The 15,702-nt window shown below is 36.0% G+C and overlaps 1 protein-coding gene across 1 annotated transcript in view; it reads left to right on the forward strand.

Annotated features, from left to right (window-relative positions):
• CRIM1 (cysteine rich transmembrane BMP regulator 1) overlaps positions 1-15,702 on the forward strand; it is a 171,288-nt gene that overhangs the window by 75,968 nt on the left and 79,618 nt on the right. The window contains exons 3-4 of the mRNA XM_088524180.1: positions 6,295-6,537; positions 11,123-11,243. Of these exons, the coding sequence (XP_088380306.1) occupies positions 6,295-6,537; positions 11,123-11,243 (364 nt within the window). The remainder of the gene's footprint in view (positions 1-6,294; positions 6,538-11,122; positions 11,244-15,702) is intronic.

A 15,702-nucleotide genomic window follows, 5' to 3' on the forward strand; every position in this document is an offset into this window, starting at 1 on the left:
AGCTCTAGTTCTTTTTTTATTTGTAGCAGTTCATCCGTATACAGTAATGTACATATTGTATGTGTAAGATAATCTCATTTTTTTAATCTGTTATAACTGTCCCTTTGATTCTTGAAAATCCTTTTGGGTATTTTGCATTCCTGTATCGATCCCTGTCTGTCTGACTGCTCCAGCCGGGTAATCATTTTTCTTGTTTATCCCTAATCCTTTTAATATTTCCTTCCTGCCACTGTATAACAAGTACAATATGCCTATTGTTTGGAATGGGTTCCAGTGACAGCTGTAAGACTGTCAGGGAAAAAAATGTAGCCTAGATTTCACAAAAACAGTTGACAGCTGAACAAAAATGCAGAACCGCACAGTATGCATCTTCAAAGCAGGTAGGCTACATTAACTGCATCGCTCTGCCCAGCAATACAGAAAGTGCACATTAGTGACCTGTATGCTACGCTGAAGAAGAAATTTTTTGAAAACTAAAATCTATCAAATATGAAGTTTCCCATTTCAAAATTGTGCCTATTCTACATGTTTCTATAGAGACATAGCAGAAAATAATAATTTTTAATCTATTCATAAATTTATATATAAATCTCTATATGATTCTATTTATAGTAATTTTATAATTAATAGTAAGTATATGCATACCCACCCACCCCTGCATGTATCTTAAACTTGTTTTCAAAAGAGCAGCTGTGGACTAGTTTAAGTATCTCCGTGGAAACATTAAGACCTGAGTCTACTATAGTTTCTTTAACTTTCCCCTTCTATGAAAACATTCTGTCCTTGTTTCTATGGTGACTGAGGAAAGGCATCTGGTCACATGAAGTTTTGACAAAATGCTAAAAATTGCTCCCTAAAAAGATGACCAGAAAAGCGGGGATCTGTTTCATTTCACCTGAAAAGCAAGCAGAATGCCCTCCCACCCCATTCCAGGATTTTTTTTTCCCTCAATTTCTCCCACACTACATTATACCTTAAGGTCTTTTCACTATGCTAACCAATGTTTTAACTGTTCTGCTTTTCTCATTAACTATACTTGGCATGTATTTTCTCTGCGTGTCAAAGCAGAGCATGCAAACATAATGAAGGAAAAGAATTTGATACAGAGGTGAAAGCTAAGTTTTTAATTCTTCTTCGGGACCTATCCTGATTTCTGCACTGCTTTGGGATTAGCCCAGCTGCCTGGGAGGGGTGTGGGTATGTGGGTATGTGATTTGTGTTTGGGTGGGCTTTTTTCAGGTTGCAAAGAGAAAAATAAATTGAGATCTAGACTTCCTATGTTCAGTTTTTAGCCTTGATAAATACTGCTAACTAAAGGCCACTTTAAAGGTCCAGTACTGAATAAATCTTGAACGAATGTAAAGTTACCTTCTTTCAGAGAAAGCATTGGTTGTAAAATAGAGTTTAGCAGTCTACAAAACCTCCCTTACTAATTTCATAAGGTCATGGGAAACAAAATTTTAAAATTATGTAGCTGCTTTTGATACCCACAATTCATACATTTTCTCTGTATCTGCATCTACCTTTATGACTGTTGTTTCCTGACAGGCCCTCTTGAATGCTAATGGCAAAAACTCCTCCCACCTAAATTCAAATCCTGACTTCTCACTTCTGTTATTCTGTCCATTACTCTCCTACCACTCATGAACTTTAGAACAAACATATTGTGGCTGCAGAGAAAGGTCAATTGGAACAGCATTATGCCATGGCTTCTGAGGTTCAACAGCTTCTTGTGTCCTTCTAAAGTGAAAATCTTAGGATTTCAGTATTGAATTTTGGTTGAATTCTGACTTTTAAATAAATGAGTACTGTATGTAGCTCTCTTTATTCTAAAACATGCCACATGTTGTTTACATGGTTAGGTTATTCTTGGGTTTTGTACATTGTCCTCTGTCGTACTAGTGGTAGGTTTTTGGAGGCTAGCTGCAATGTAACAATAAGCATGATCCTTCAGGTTTGTGGAAAATTAATTACAGAATATGGGTTTGTGCAAATATCATATGGTTGTAACATATACCTGAAGGTAGCAGTGCCAGTGGTAAGCCAAATGATGTTATATAAACAATTTGTAAAGCTGCCTTCTTGAGTAGACATTCTGAAAATTGTTTTCAAGGATCCATCAGATTCTTCCTTCGACTTTTTCAGAATGTCAATTACTTTAGTTGGATTGTGTTCATATTGCCAAAATGTCATCTTTCCAGACACATTCCAGAATGTTCTGGCTCCAAATGTACTGGCCTCCTTGGCTTCAAATAGGTAACTCATGTGACTCCCTGCCTTATTGAGCCAGGCTCTTCCTTTATCTCTGTAGAGTGCATGCAACTCTGCATTGCATTAATTTGTGAATTATTGTTGCCTTGCTAACAATTATTAAATGAGACCTATTAGCCATCTCAAGGGTGAGATGATGAATTACATGTTTATAAATACATAATTTAATTAGTATAAAAATTGTGTTCTGAGCACAAACTCTTTATTAAGAAAAGAAGACATCTGATTTAACAGACAGCTTTATTCTTCTCCTATTTGCAGTTGTGCCTACATAATATTGCTATTGTGAGGGTATGTACAATATGGATTGGGAAAATATGACCTATATGTATTCTTTTGCCCCATAATAAATACATGTTAGGATAATTCTTTTTGAGGACTAAGACTTTTGCATATATCCTGTGCTAATTTATTTCATAGTAAGTCATATGCATAGTCCTTCCTTTCATAGAAGATCAGATTTTTTGGTGTGCTGCTTTGGAAAAGGAAGATGTCTTGCTTCTGAGCTAACAGAGGGATGGGAAATTCTCTAGTAAAGTAACTATTTATGGTCTCTTTATTATTAAATGAGATAAACTAAGTTTAAGTATTGATCCCTTGCTTGACTTGAGAGATGTTGAGTAGGAAGAGCCTGGTTCATGTAATGGAGAGCAGCTGGTTTTGCCTTCCGGAAGGTTTTGACCTACCGAGAAGCCACCTCGAAATAGCCATGATTTGATTTATAAAAAGGTAGCATGGCAAAAATATCGCTGGTGAGTTAATTTACAGTTATTTCCTTGTGAAATGTAGCTTGCCATTGCCTTAGCTTTCAGTTTGAGGTAGTCTTTTATCGTATTTTTAATTATTCTGCCTTGACAGATGTTTTCTTCTGTGTTACTTTTGTAAGGGCTGGAAGTGTTTTTTTAATAAAGGAGAAAAGAGCTATTAAACAAGCAATTCCTCTTGTTTGATGAAATCCTGAATAGCTGTAGGTAATAGAATTAAATCAGGAATCCTATTAAAACAGTGACATTTATGGCTGTATTCATGTTTGTCATCGTTTATTTTGGGACCAAATTCAATTTCCATGCCTTCTTGGATCAAGGAATGAAAAGATAAACAAGTTTAGCACAATGGATTTTAGAAGTATGCCTTGTATATAAAATCCTATCCTTGCAATTAGAAAAAGTGGATAGCCTTGCAAGTGTGCCATTTGCCAAGATGCCAAGAAGAAAACCTTGAATTTTTCTTAATATTGCTTAAAAGCAGTCTCTTCTATTCTGGCCTGGCGTTAAAATGAGAGCCCCTCATCAGCTTTTCCTGAGATGCAGTGAAACAGAAGGTGCCAGCTGATTAAAGCGCTAACGAAAAGATGCGCTAACCCTGTGGTGGGAACTGCCGCCTTCTCATCTCCGAGATGACAGTTGCTTCCCAAGTACAAAGGGAAGGGAGTCTTCAAGGACGCCCTTTTAATACTGCAGGTCACAGATCACATTAGCCTCTTGCTGCCTTCCTCCACAAGGAAAACACGATAAAATCAATGATGGAAAAATCATGTCACCTTGGCCACTTTTGACTCTGATATGGCCAAGCAAAAAGGAACCTGTATGAAAATCATGTTGACTGCTGTGACTTGGATTCATAGATCTGGCCTTTCTGCAATTCACTTACATCACTTCCATACTGTGAGGGCAGTTTTTTACAGCCTATGTAACTCGAGGTTATAATTTGAAAATAAGGCGTTTGTAGAAGTAGCAGTAGGTTTGTGGTGGTGGTGATTGTTGTTTTGTTTCTTTGTTTTTGTTTGGTATAGAGTCCAGAAGTAGTTGTTACTTCCTTAAGAAGAAATCTTGTGTTTGATTTGTAAGTATCTGCTGCCCTTAAGCAATTTTATAAAAAAAACACAAACACAATGTGTTTAAACCATTTCCTCTTACAAATAAAGCAAGTTGTATTAAATATTTGCAGTTTGGGGAGCCCCATTGTATTCTGTTACGATTAGTTGTATTGGACATAAGACTCTAATGTGGAAAAAAAGTTATAACTATAAAGCAAGGAGTGAACATTTCAGATAATTGTACTTGCCATGACTTTCTATTTAAGATTGTTTTTTCTCCTTTCCACTGGTTGTTATATTTCTGACAACCTCCCCTTGGTGCCAGCTTGTTTCTTCAGGTGCTTTGCTAGGTGATCTTATCAACTCCAGCAGTAGGCTTTGCATTGGTGTTCCACATAAGTATATCTAAAATCCTGAATAGTTTAACTGCTGCTGTTTCACTTGCTCTTTGACAGCTCTTGTGTTTCTGAAAGTCAGCTTAAGTTGGGCAGTGCTGTCCTGAGCATGGTCTGCAGACCATGCAGGCAGAGCTTTTAGGGTAAAATATGCTTATAGGCAAATCCAATCAAGTAAAATCATGGTTAGGCATACTTAAATATGTACAATAGGAGTATCACAGAAGGTATTGCATGAAGATAGGATTATCAGTCATAAAAATCAGAATTATTACTGAATGTGTGATGCTTGGGCAGCTCACAAGTAACAGTGTAATTTTAAGGGTCTATAGTGAGCATAACTTAAAAGGCTTCTCCTTTGCTATTATCTGATCACTACTGTGGGTGAAGAGCTGAACAAAAGGCAGTGGTGATGGAAAATACATCCTTTAAAAAGCTAAAGTTTTGAATTTTTTAAACTGTTTCCCTAAACTACGAAAAGCAGCTATGTGTTGTTTTTACAGCTATATTTCTGCAGTGAAACTTAATAACCAGTCATGTTCAGTCTGAAGAGTTTAGTGAAGTAGATAATAGCTTAAATTAAGGGCAATATAACTGTGTTTGTTTTGTTTTAATGGTGTTAGAAACATTATATAAAAGTCTAGGCAAAGAACATACCTAACCAAAGCAATTTTACCAGGTAGATGGAAGTACTGTTGTGTTTTCTTGTCCTTAACTGAAAGAAAATAATTACGACATTGTTGATAACACGTGTAATTTACTAATCTGTATAGCCTGTAAGAAAAATATAGAGTGCTTGTACTTTAAAGCAATATGTGAAATTGTTTTTTGACTCTGTCGTGATATATTTGCTAGCTGAAATTCAGTAAAATATAATAACCTACAATACCATTTTTCTAAGTATTAACATATGTAGGCTTCATGTCCCTCTAAGTGAAACTAAATCAAAGTAGGAAAATCATCCATCTATGCAAACAGTATTGCTTTGACTTTTAGTATCACTTGGAATAGTGGAATCCAAACAAAATACTGCAAGGAAGTATAAAAGTGATCCCCTGGAAAAACTTTTACTCTGAAGTATGTTCAGGATATGATTAGAAGCAGAATTTCATATATGCTTTATTTTGCTTTTAGTAATTCTAAAAACAATGAATGAATATTCTTGTCTTTTTTTTTTTCTTAAATCATAGATACTTTTGTTTAATGCATCTTAATTTGTCATTGGTATTTTCACTAGAGATAAACTTTTAAAAGTTAGCCAAGTCTTTTCCACTGCTCAAAGCATTGAAATTTATAACAGTGTTCTGATATTATCAAAGCATGCGTAGGTTCCCTATGGACTCTTCATATAGGTTAGCTGGTGAACTTTTAACAAGGTTTGAGGTTTGTGAAATCTAAGTTTGGGTCATTCAAGTGTAAGAAATCGATCAGCTAAAATCAGTTTCTTGTAGTGGAAAGTGCAGGAGCTAAAGGTGCAGATGTGAACGTGAGGGCTGTGCATGGTTTGACAAGTTGCATCTTAATATCAAGGCGAAGTGCTTTGTTTCCCAGCTGCTTTTGAGGCTGTGAGTTTAGTTAAAATTAGAATATTTGTGCAAAATTTAGTAACGTACTTCTTGTCTTGCAAATATCAAGATGCTTTTAGGTATATCCCATTTTGCAAAACAATTTGGTAGAAGCAATTTCCTTTTTATTTGGAGGGGGAGAGGAGGGAATCCGATTTCTTTTTTAAAGCATAAGCTTCAGTACAGTGTTTGACTGATGTATATGACATGTTAATATATATATATTTTTTTTTCCTCTCCCTTTCAGAAGAGAAACCCGATTGCTCCAAGGCCCGCTGCGAGGTCCAGTTCTCCCCTCGCTGTCCGGAGGATTCCATCTTGATCGAAGGCTACGCTCCGCCCGGGGAATGCTGCCCGCTCCCGAGCCGCTGCGTGTGTAATCCTGCAGGTTGCTTGAGGAAAGTTTGCCAGCCTGGCTATTTGAATATACTGGTTTCTAAGGCATCAGGAAAGCCTGGGGAATGCTGTGATCTCTATGAATGTAAACCAGGTAAAAATGGACCCTTTTGTTGTTGTTGTTGTTTATTTTTTGTTTCTTTTTCATTTTAATCTTGCATTATTTCCACTGTCTGTTTAATACGCACAATAATTTATATGATTGGTATCCAACAAAGCCGGTATATCATCTGAATTCTTCTGAATATTCTGCAAGTTTTCAGTTATTCTCTGAGCAGCCACCCTTTAAAAACGTAGATGAGAAATATTATAAAAAGTTTATTTTCTTTCTTTTCCTTTGTTACTCCATTTAAAGAAATTTGTGCTGGGAATAATGTATTACAATGAATACTTCTAATGAAAGTGGCACACTTGATTACATTATACAAAGTTTTTTATATAGAAATCTATTGTTCATGGACATGGAATTAAGATTACTGTCTTAAAGTTTCTGTAGCTTTGCAGGAGAACATAATGAAACAGCAGTACTTCCAGTGTCTGTCTGCTTTTCTATTTCATAGGACCACAAATAATCTTTTGTGATTTATTTTTCGTAGTGAAGCGGAAGGTATAACTAACTCTTCTGTGTGATTCAAGCTTGAGCAGAGATAATTAATAAGAATATAAACCTGAAAACAGTTGCATACAATTCTGTAATACAAAATCTGAAAGCAGGTTCAAGTATACTTAGGCTATACCTTACCTATGTTCATTTAACATATCCTTAAAAACCTCCAGAGAAGTCTTTGTTCTAGTGCTTCTCAGTTTTTCCTAATACCTAATGCAAATCTACCATGGTGAAAATTTAAACAAACTTTCCCTGTCCAGGAGTAGCTAGCAAACAAGTCTTTATAGCTTTCTTTGGAACATTTTCTCTGCCTTAGCCCTCTTTCATCAATAAGCAAGTCAGCTTTTCTTGTGGCACCATCTCCTTCACTTCTTGACTGTTATCTTGTTCCTCTCTAAGGCTTTTTTTGGATTTATTCATGTCCCTGAAACATGGTGCCCAAAGGCAGAGCAGTATTTTGGTTGAACCTTCATCTGTGCAGTACAGAAAAATAATTGTTTTCTGTGTTTTTCATGCAAAATTCTAAATAAAAGTTGAATCTTTTGTTGTACTTAATTTGTGAAATACTGTTATCCCAAGATTTTTCCACTGCAGAACTGCCACTGAATCATCATATTTGTACACTTAAATTCTTCTTATAATATATTTCAAATATATCTTTATTTAATTTTACTCTACTGACTGGATTATGTTCTTAGTTTCTCAGCATAAATTTTAGCTCTAATATTTCTCAGCTGTTCTTTATATTCCCAGTTGGTAATTTATAAAGAACTCAGATCAGGACTTAACTCTCTAGGGTACTTTTTGAAGGTTGTTTTTGGTTTGTTAGCCTTATAGAATATTCAGAATAAGTATGTGATTACTTGCATATCAGTGTAACTTTGTGTTGTTTCCTGAAGTGCTTTTTTTGTTGTTGTTTTTTAAATTGTAGGGAATTGTAGAAGGTAAATGTACATGGAACTGGAGAAGTGAAGTTGTACGTTGGAGGGTAGAGGAGCAAAGACTTTGGAGAAATTGGGGAAGGAGATTGATGGCATTGAAGGGAAGTGTAGTGCAGTGGAGGTTAGAAATGGAGGGGGCAAGGGCAAGGAGTGAGCAGAAGACCTAGGGAGATGATGGAAGTGTGATTCAGGTAGCCTGAGTTGAGTGGTGTGCGATGGGAGGCTAGATAAGATGACAATCCTGAAGGATCACGGAGGGGTAAAAGAAGTAGTAGGAGCCTGTTTTGGGATGAGGGGATTGAAAGGTGAGGCTGGAGCGGGCGGAGAGAAGGGAGGGCAGTCACTTCAACAGCAGAAGGGTGAGAGCACAGTGGTGAGGCTGAAGAGTGCAGGGGAATACTCTCTTGTGCCCATGGGATGTTAGGTGCTGAAAGATGTAGTGGTTAAAATACTGGGTGCACAGCAAGTGGAGCCCCTACTTGTCCTAGTGCCCTGGTTTTAGAGGCAAGAGAGGAGAGCTGAAGTACAGTTGGAATTGTTGGTCATCTCATAGCCCAATTTTTGTCAAGTTACACTTCAGTAGTCCTCACAATTCATTTTTATAACTTTCATATAGATACTTCAAATCATTTGCCAAGTGTTTGAAGTGGTAGGATGATCACAAAAGAAGAGTCAGCCAACAAGGCTGGAAGACAGGGAAAGGAGTAGACTGGTGTTGTCAAATCTTAGTAGACTATATACTCCCATGGAAGAATTGTTATTTTTTAAACTGGTAAATCTTCTAAAATCTGAAGTTCATTCAGTTTTTGGAGAGGCTTTGTTTTCCATGAGTGAAAATTTCAATGAGTGTTCTGTCATGGTCATCATTGTACATCTGTTTTTAAGCAATATAGTAAATATTATCTCTTCACTTATTCCAAAGAATACATTCCAAAGTAGTAAAATGTTGTGTGTTCATAGGCTCTTATCAAAGAATTGTATAATCCTATAGACTGGAAGAACCTCTGGGGATCACCTAGTCCAACCTGCCTCTCCTATGCTATTTTATATCATTTATTCTGTGCATGCATTTATACTATTGTATGTACAGTGGTATATTACTGTTTCTCTGTGTGTATGGATAACACATGAATTCTGTGTGTGTGTGTTTGCTGAAATAGGGGTTGAAATGGAAAGATGCAGTTTCTGAATACCTGAAGGGGTTCAGAGGATGGCAAAATATGTCAGGAAACTGCGCTGAAAGTCTGGAAAACATAATGTTTAGTGGTTGTGTTTAATATTCTCTAAAATGTGAAGGGATGTAAGAAGGATGGGTTTCAGGGAAAAGTAAACAAATCCCTACTGAAAGATGCTTGGATGTCACATCACCCTCTTCTGCAGGGAAGAAGCAGCATTGGCTTTCATGCTTCCTTTCCATCGCCTTCTCCCAAAGGAGAAAATGGAGTTAACCCTCTCAAATGTTTTCATGGGGCATCTTGTTATTTATGAAGGACTATTTGAAGTGCATCAAAATTCAAAGCAAATGGTTTATGTTATGATTCTTAGTTGCTGTAGAAGCTAACTTTATGCTCTTGTACTAGACACTTGGAAAGAAGTGACTCGGTCTTTCCTGTGCTGAGCCACTCCTTAGCGTGAGAAATGCAAAAACTACCTTGATCCCAGATCTTTAGATGCATAGGTAGCTATTTTGGTATTGTTCCTGAGCTGTGCATGCTGTTCTTTAAAAAGTCAGTGTAGTACGTGGAGGTGAAACTTAATGTATTCATGTCAACATACTCTACTATAAAGTTATTTTCACCTGAGCCATTAACATTTTCATGAAGAGGGAGCCTAGGTTTTACAGTCCAGAAAGGTGGCGGAAAATTACCTCAGCTGAGTCATGGTGTGAAACTGTTGTACGGCTTCTGCTATAATTTCACAAATAGAAAAATGAGGGGTCCAAAGGTGCTACTGTAAACAAATTCAGTGCACAAGAAAATCCATGAGCATCCTTAAGCAAACGCTCGCAAAAAACATGTTCAGCAATAGGAAATTGCAGCATATTTAGGATTTCTTGGAGTGATGTGTTAATCAAACTGTATACTTAAAGCTTGAACATTTCCTGAATGCACAAAACTTTTTTTTTTTTTTTACTCATTTACTACTTTTACATAAAACTTTTTATTAGCTAATAAAAATAAACCCTTTCATGAAATGTATACTTTATGTAATCAGTGAAGTCAAAATAAGGCATGAAAACAGAACTAATATTTCAGTAGCAAATGTCTGTTGCTTGTTTCTTAGGGGTGATCTTAAAATTCATCTGGGGGAGTAATTTTTTTTTTTTTAATTTACTGATGTAATGAAGAATACAATTACAGAATGTTCTGTAACCCTGCAGTGTTTTCAGTTTTTCTGGAAGATTGGCTCAGTGCTTATCAAGTTTGAGAAACCAATTGTTTGGTTTGAAATAAGCAGGAACTTTTGTTTCCTTTTTTTAATGTAATAATAAAGATCTTCCCCTTTGGAGGGAATGCTGTGGTGAGGCATGAATGTGGCTTATCACATTCTGAAGGTAGTAGATAAGCTGCACGCTGGTCCTTTGTTCATCAAATCCAACTAATCCTTACAAAAACTAGAGGGCACTCTGGTGCTGGTAAGATCAATTCAAAACAAATAAAATACTTATTTACACAGCAGGCAGGGAACAGTTGGAACTTGCTGCCACAGGGGGTTGTAGGACAACCACTTTCAGAAGTTTTTTGGTTTTGTTTTTTTAATTAATGTAAACAGGTACATAAACCGTTTTTAAAGATTGAGTAGGTGTATATTTTATCGTTTATGCTTTGCAACACTCCAAATTGAATGATTTTGGAGACTGACAGAATGTGAGGGAATGGCTCACATAGAGTAGCACAGGCTCTCCCTAACTAGCGTGATTAATTGCCACTGTTGGAGGTTAGAGGTTAACTACTAGTTAGATGGACTGCTCCAGTTTCAAAAAGCTAATGTTAAAGGGAATGAAAGCACTTTGCTACTACAGAAATTGCACTCGAGTCCTCTGACTGATGCCTACCTGCTTCCTCATGCAAACTTCTAAATGATGACAGCTTCTAAAGCCTGAATAAAACATTTTTCCCTCCTTTCCTTAGTGTTCAGCGTGGATTGCAGCACGGTAGAATGCCCTCCTGTTCAGCAAGTTGTTTGTCCACTGGATAGCTATGAGACTCAAGTCAGGCTGACGGCTGATGGCTGCTGTACCCTTCCCACAAGGTCTGTGTCTTATCTCGCCAAGTATTTTTTTTTTTCCTCGTTCTCTGTAATTCATGATGCTAAAATCTCAGTACTGAAAATGCTGAATAATAATGCATGTCTCTGAAGCAATAAATGTTAATACAGAACAGGAGTTGTACGAAGCAGGTTAAAGGTAAATCGATTTCATACAAATATTAAATCCATCTGTTTTCAGACAGAAAACTCTTCTCATCATGCGTGCGTGAATATGAGTCTTAACAGATTAATTTGTGACATTTGGGTCTCTAGGTTAATTAAATTTGCAGGTTATACAATTCAGTTGACAAAAGTAATTTTTTTTGAAACTTTTGAAGGTCTTTGGTAAGGACTTACATGATGGAGATCACAAGATAAATCAGAGGAAATATTCCTCAGTTAAGTAAAATTATTCTTTTTTGTGTGGAAAACCATTGTGCGAAGCTCTAAGCAGGTGGCTGAAGTAGTAGGGTACGTAGACAGAGGTTTCAAAGGTTCACTTTCATTTTATTTCAATCTGTTTTTCAAGTAGCTATAATGTACCACTCTTCAGAAAAAGCAATTTAGAGTTGTTTTTGTTCTAGAATTCTGTGCCACAGTCACAGCTTCTTTTTTAGAGTATACTTCTAAATTTCTACATCTGACAATCAAATTTATTAATCATTATGCAATGCATGATAGCTTATTATTGCAAAAAAAAAAAAAAAAAAAAAAAAAACTCTTTTATCCTTATTCACTGAATGCTATGAATTTCCTTGTACTCAGAGTTGATGTTTTGTTTAGTACTTTTTTTCCTTTCCTCTTCCCTTAATTTTGCACCAGAAAATGGCAGGACACCTCAGGATACCCTTTATTTTTTAATATGTTCTCATTACCTTATCCTTCCTAGGAAATATGATGATTTCATATCACTGGAGAGTTGCTAAGCTTAGCTGAGACTGCACAGGAGATTAGAGATCTAAACTACCTCATTGTACTGGCACAGGAATTTACCACATTGAAGAAACTGATGATAAAATGCTAATAAGGAATGTATCAAGAAAGATAAATAAAGTCATAGCAAGATATATTAAGCTTTTAGTTTAGATGAAAACTTATAAAGCAATGTCAAACTTAAGCTTCAAATTAGTGATATATAATGACTTTCAAATTTGTTTCAGCTTCCCAAATTGAAAAAAGTAGAAAATAGACCAAATCTAGTTTTCTTTCCTAGTAAAGACATGATCCAATTTTGCGTAGTCTTGAACACTGTGGGAAAAAAAAAAAATGTATTTTGCTCCATATTGCTCTGGGAAATGAAAGGTATCCACTTTCAGCTGTGAACTGTGTGAATATTATAACTTAAATATTTCTTCTATCAAGGAATGTAGAGTACAGAGAAAATGAAACTTAGAAATTTCGGGAGTGTTTTCTATTTCTAAGGCACACAGTTAAAGGTGAGAAATGATCTTAAGTAAAATAGATAATGTAAACCTATTTCTGAAAAATCTCTTTTTTTCCCCTAGAAAATATTTTTTAAAATACATTCAACCAGCTTGCCGTGCATTAACTGTAAATGATTACTAAAGTGTACTTGTATGTGCATGGTATTTAAGTGACAAAAGCCATATTCTCGTTTCTGGCACACGATGACCCCAATTATCTAAGCAGACATAGTATGTGTGAATTATTAGATAATTCTTAATTGCAGTAAAACTATTTTGAAAGCAGACTTCTCTGCGTTACTGGGATTGGTGTGGGATAAATGAGTCCTTAGCTCCTGGAGTCCTATGATGCAGTCAGGATTTCTGAAGGATTTTGTTTGTTTTCTAAGACCATATCTAACAACATTTCTGTGTTAATCTGCCTTGCTTTATAAACCTGCAAAACATAGCATAATTTAATCTGAATCTGCAGGCAGGTTGACACAGTCATAGAAGCCCTGTAGTGTTCCACTCTGTGTTGCAGCCTGTGGTGTCTAGATTTTGGGTTGCCTTAGTTCAGCCAAAACAGTAAAGACTTTTTTTCTTAGTAGAGTAAGTGAGAAGAAAAGAAGGAAAACCACCTATGGCCACATTAAAATCATGTAGATGCTTTGCCTGCTGTATTCATGCTGAGGATTTAGTTAGTTAGTTAGATTTTAACGTACTGTCATGTCCCCATGGAGAGGCAGCTTGTGCCGTAGTGCTTTTTCATGTATCATAGGGTACTGCAAGGATATTGTGTGAAGAGATTGGTAAAGCAACACAAGAAAAGAAATAATTAAGATGGATGTTAGTGAAGTATCTGCATGAAGGAAGAGAACAGAAGGGGTACCTAAATCCAGTTACTAAGCTGCTTTGAGCATGACAATCAAGATTGATGAATTTAGCTTGCAAATGGATGGGATTTGAAGAAACATTGGAGGTTGCTATGTGAAGTTAGGGTCTCAAAATAAGGCTTCTGTTTTCTAGACAGTAAGCAAGGAAGCAAAGTTGAGTTGTATGGAGAAAAGGCTCTGCACTGTCAGTAGAGGACTTTCACTTTGTTTGTTTGTTTTAAAATAATAATAATTTGTCCATGATTCAGTTTGGAATTACCTAAATGCATATCTTAACCATTTAATTTTAACCATTAAAAATAAATCCTAAAGGAGTCTTTCTGTGTGTTTTAATGTAAGATGAACATATTTTTCCAAAAGCAGAGATACTGTGTTTTACTGAATCATAATCTTTAGACTTCATAAAACTATTTTTATTGGTGTTTTCAAGAAATAATGATTGTGTTAGTTATTGCTGCTAAAATAATGTCTTAAATCTTAAGTTTTCAAATAAATGAGCAAATTGCATGTTCTGGTAGACTTGCACTAAATATTTTTGGATTAGCTGTATTTTTTTTTAACCTTTGATTAGAATAATTAGCAAATTTAATCTTTGTGAGCTTTTCTCACCTTTCTCCCTACTTAAACTCTCTAGTTTTATCAGGCTGCTTCTGCCTTTGGAGTGTTGGCCTTCCCTTGCTCTGCTTCTTGTCCTTGCTCTGCTGCCCCCTCTTGCGTGTCTGGTGCCTTCAAGATTCCTTCTGTTCTCCACTTTGGCTGAGATCTTTTTCTAGGGATCTTTCTCTTAATAAAATATGATAAACAAAACTTTCTAGAACTAGAAAGATCATAATGCTGTGCCACTACTCAAGAGAATTAGATGAGTAAAATGTAGTAAACAAAGCCTGATTATCTGTACTGAGAAAAAGAACAGCAAAATTGATAGAGGATTGAACTGGTGACTGTATTTTCATCCTTTAATCCTTAATACCAACCAATGCTGCTTTGATAGAGACTGTTTTATGAAGCTTGACTTTTGCGTTTCGAAGACATTAATTTGACTGTCTGAGCTCCTTCCTAAGTTTCTGGCTTCTCTAGTCACCAGTCCTTCTCATCTCCTTGGATTCTAGTGGGAAGGCGGGGGAAGGGAGGGGGGGAAAAAAAAAAAAAAAAAGATTAACACTTGCAAAATGGAAACAGGTCCCCTTCCTCAAATAACCTAATTTTGAAGAAAACCGTTTCCCACACTCTACCTCCCCCAGATTTTGAGAGGGATAGTCATGTTAGTCATGTTTCGAGTTAGTCATGTTGAAATGTTGGATCAATATAATCCCACTTTATCTCCTTTTATGCTTGTATGTGCACGCTGCATGTCCCCCTTTTTGGAAGGAGTGAAGCATCTAGGAATCTATTCACCAAATTCTAATAGGGTTCCTTGACTGACTGGCTTCAAAACCTCACACCAGAAGTGCAGATATATCCTGATTTAGAAAAGGTTCAGAAATAATTGGTGTAGGTTTGTCCATAAAAATTTTAAGGTTGTTGTGGGGGAGAGAGAGAAACATGTAATGAAGCATAATTGACATAATGCATTACAGAGAGCACTCCTCTTGGAGAGGAGTGAACTGCTCAATCAATCTAAACAAAACAGGGTTATAAGTTGTGATGATTAAGTATTTTATTTTTCAGATAAAAGTGAAGAAAGATATTTTACAGATAAAGTCACTTTGTGTGATGAATAGTAACAATGAATTTGGAGTCTAAAAATTTGATCAGATCAGTTCACTCTCACCTAGTTGCACATAGTTGGATGACACCCTGCAAATGACATGAAGTAGGAAAAAGAATAAATTTACCAAAACGATTTAAGACTGTATTATAAAGCAAAGAAACACTTTTCTGCATTCAGAAGGGTACTCAAATGTTGTGGGCCTTTGCTAAACTGTAAGTCTTCTACAGCTCTTCTTTGAAATTTTATTGGTGGAATTTCAGAGAAAATGGTTCTAAAAATAGATTGTACTTCTTGAAAACATGACTCCTGATACATAGAAAGATGTCATCTTCCGATATGAATATTAAGGGAACCAAGTTGTTGGTCATGGAAAAACTGGGATTCTACCGTAGTCTTCTGGTCCCCTTTTTTTTTCTGTAATTCATTTTATTTATCATGGAATAATTTAGATG

Source organism: Tinamus guttatus, unplaced genomic scaffold (genome assembly GCF_059628265.1).
Source record: "Tinamus guttatus ecotype Peru unplaced genomic scaffold, ASM5962826v1 Tinamus_guttatus_pri_ptg000208l, whole genome shotgun sequence".
NCBI classification, from domain to species: Eukaryota; Metazoa; Chordata; class Aves; order Tinamiformes; family Tinamidae; genus Tinamus; species Tinamus guttatus.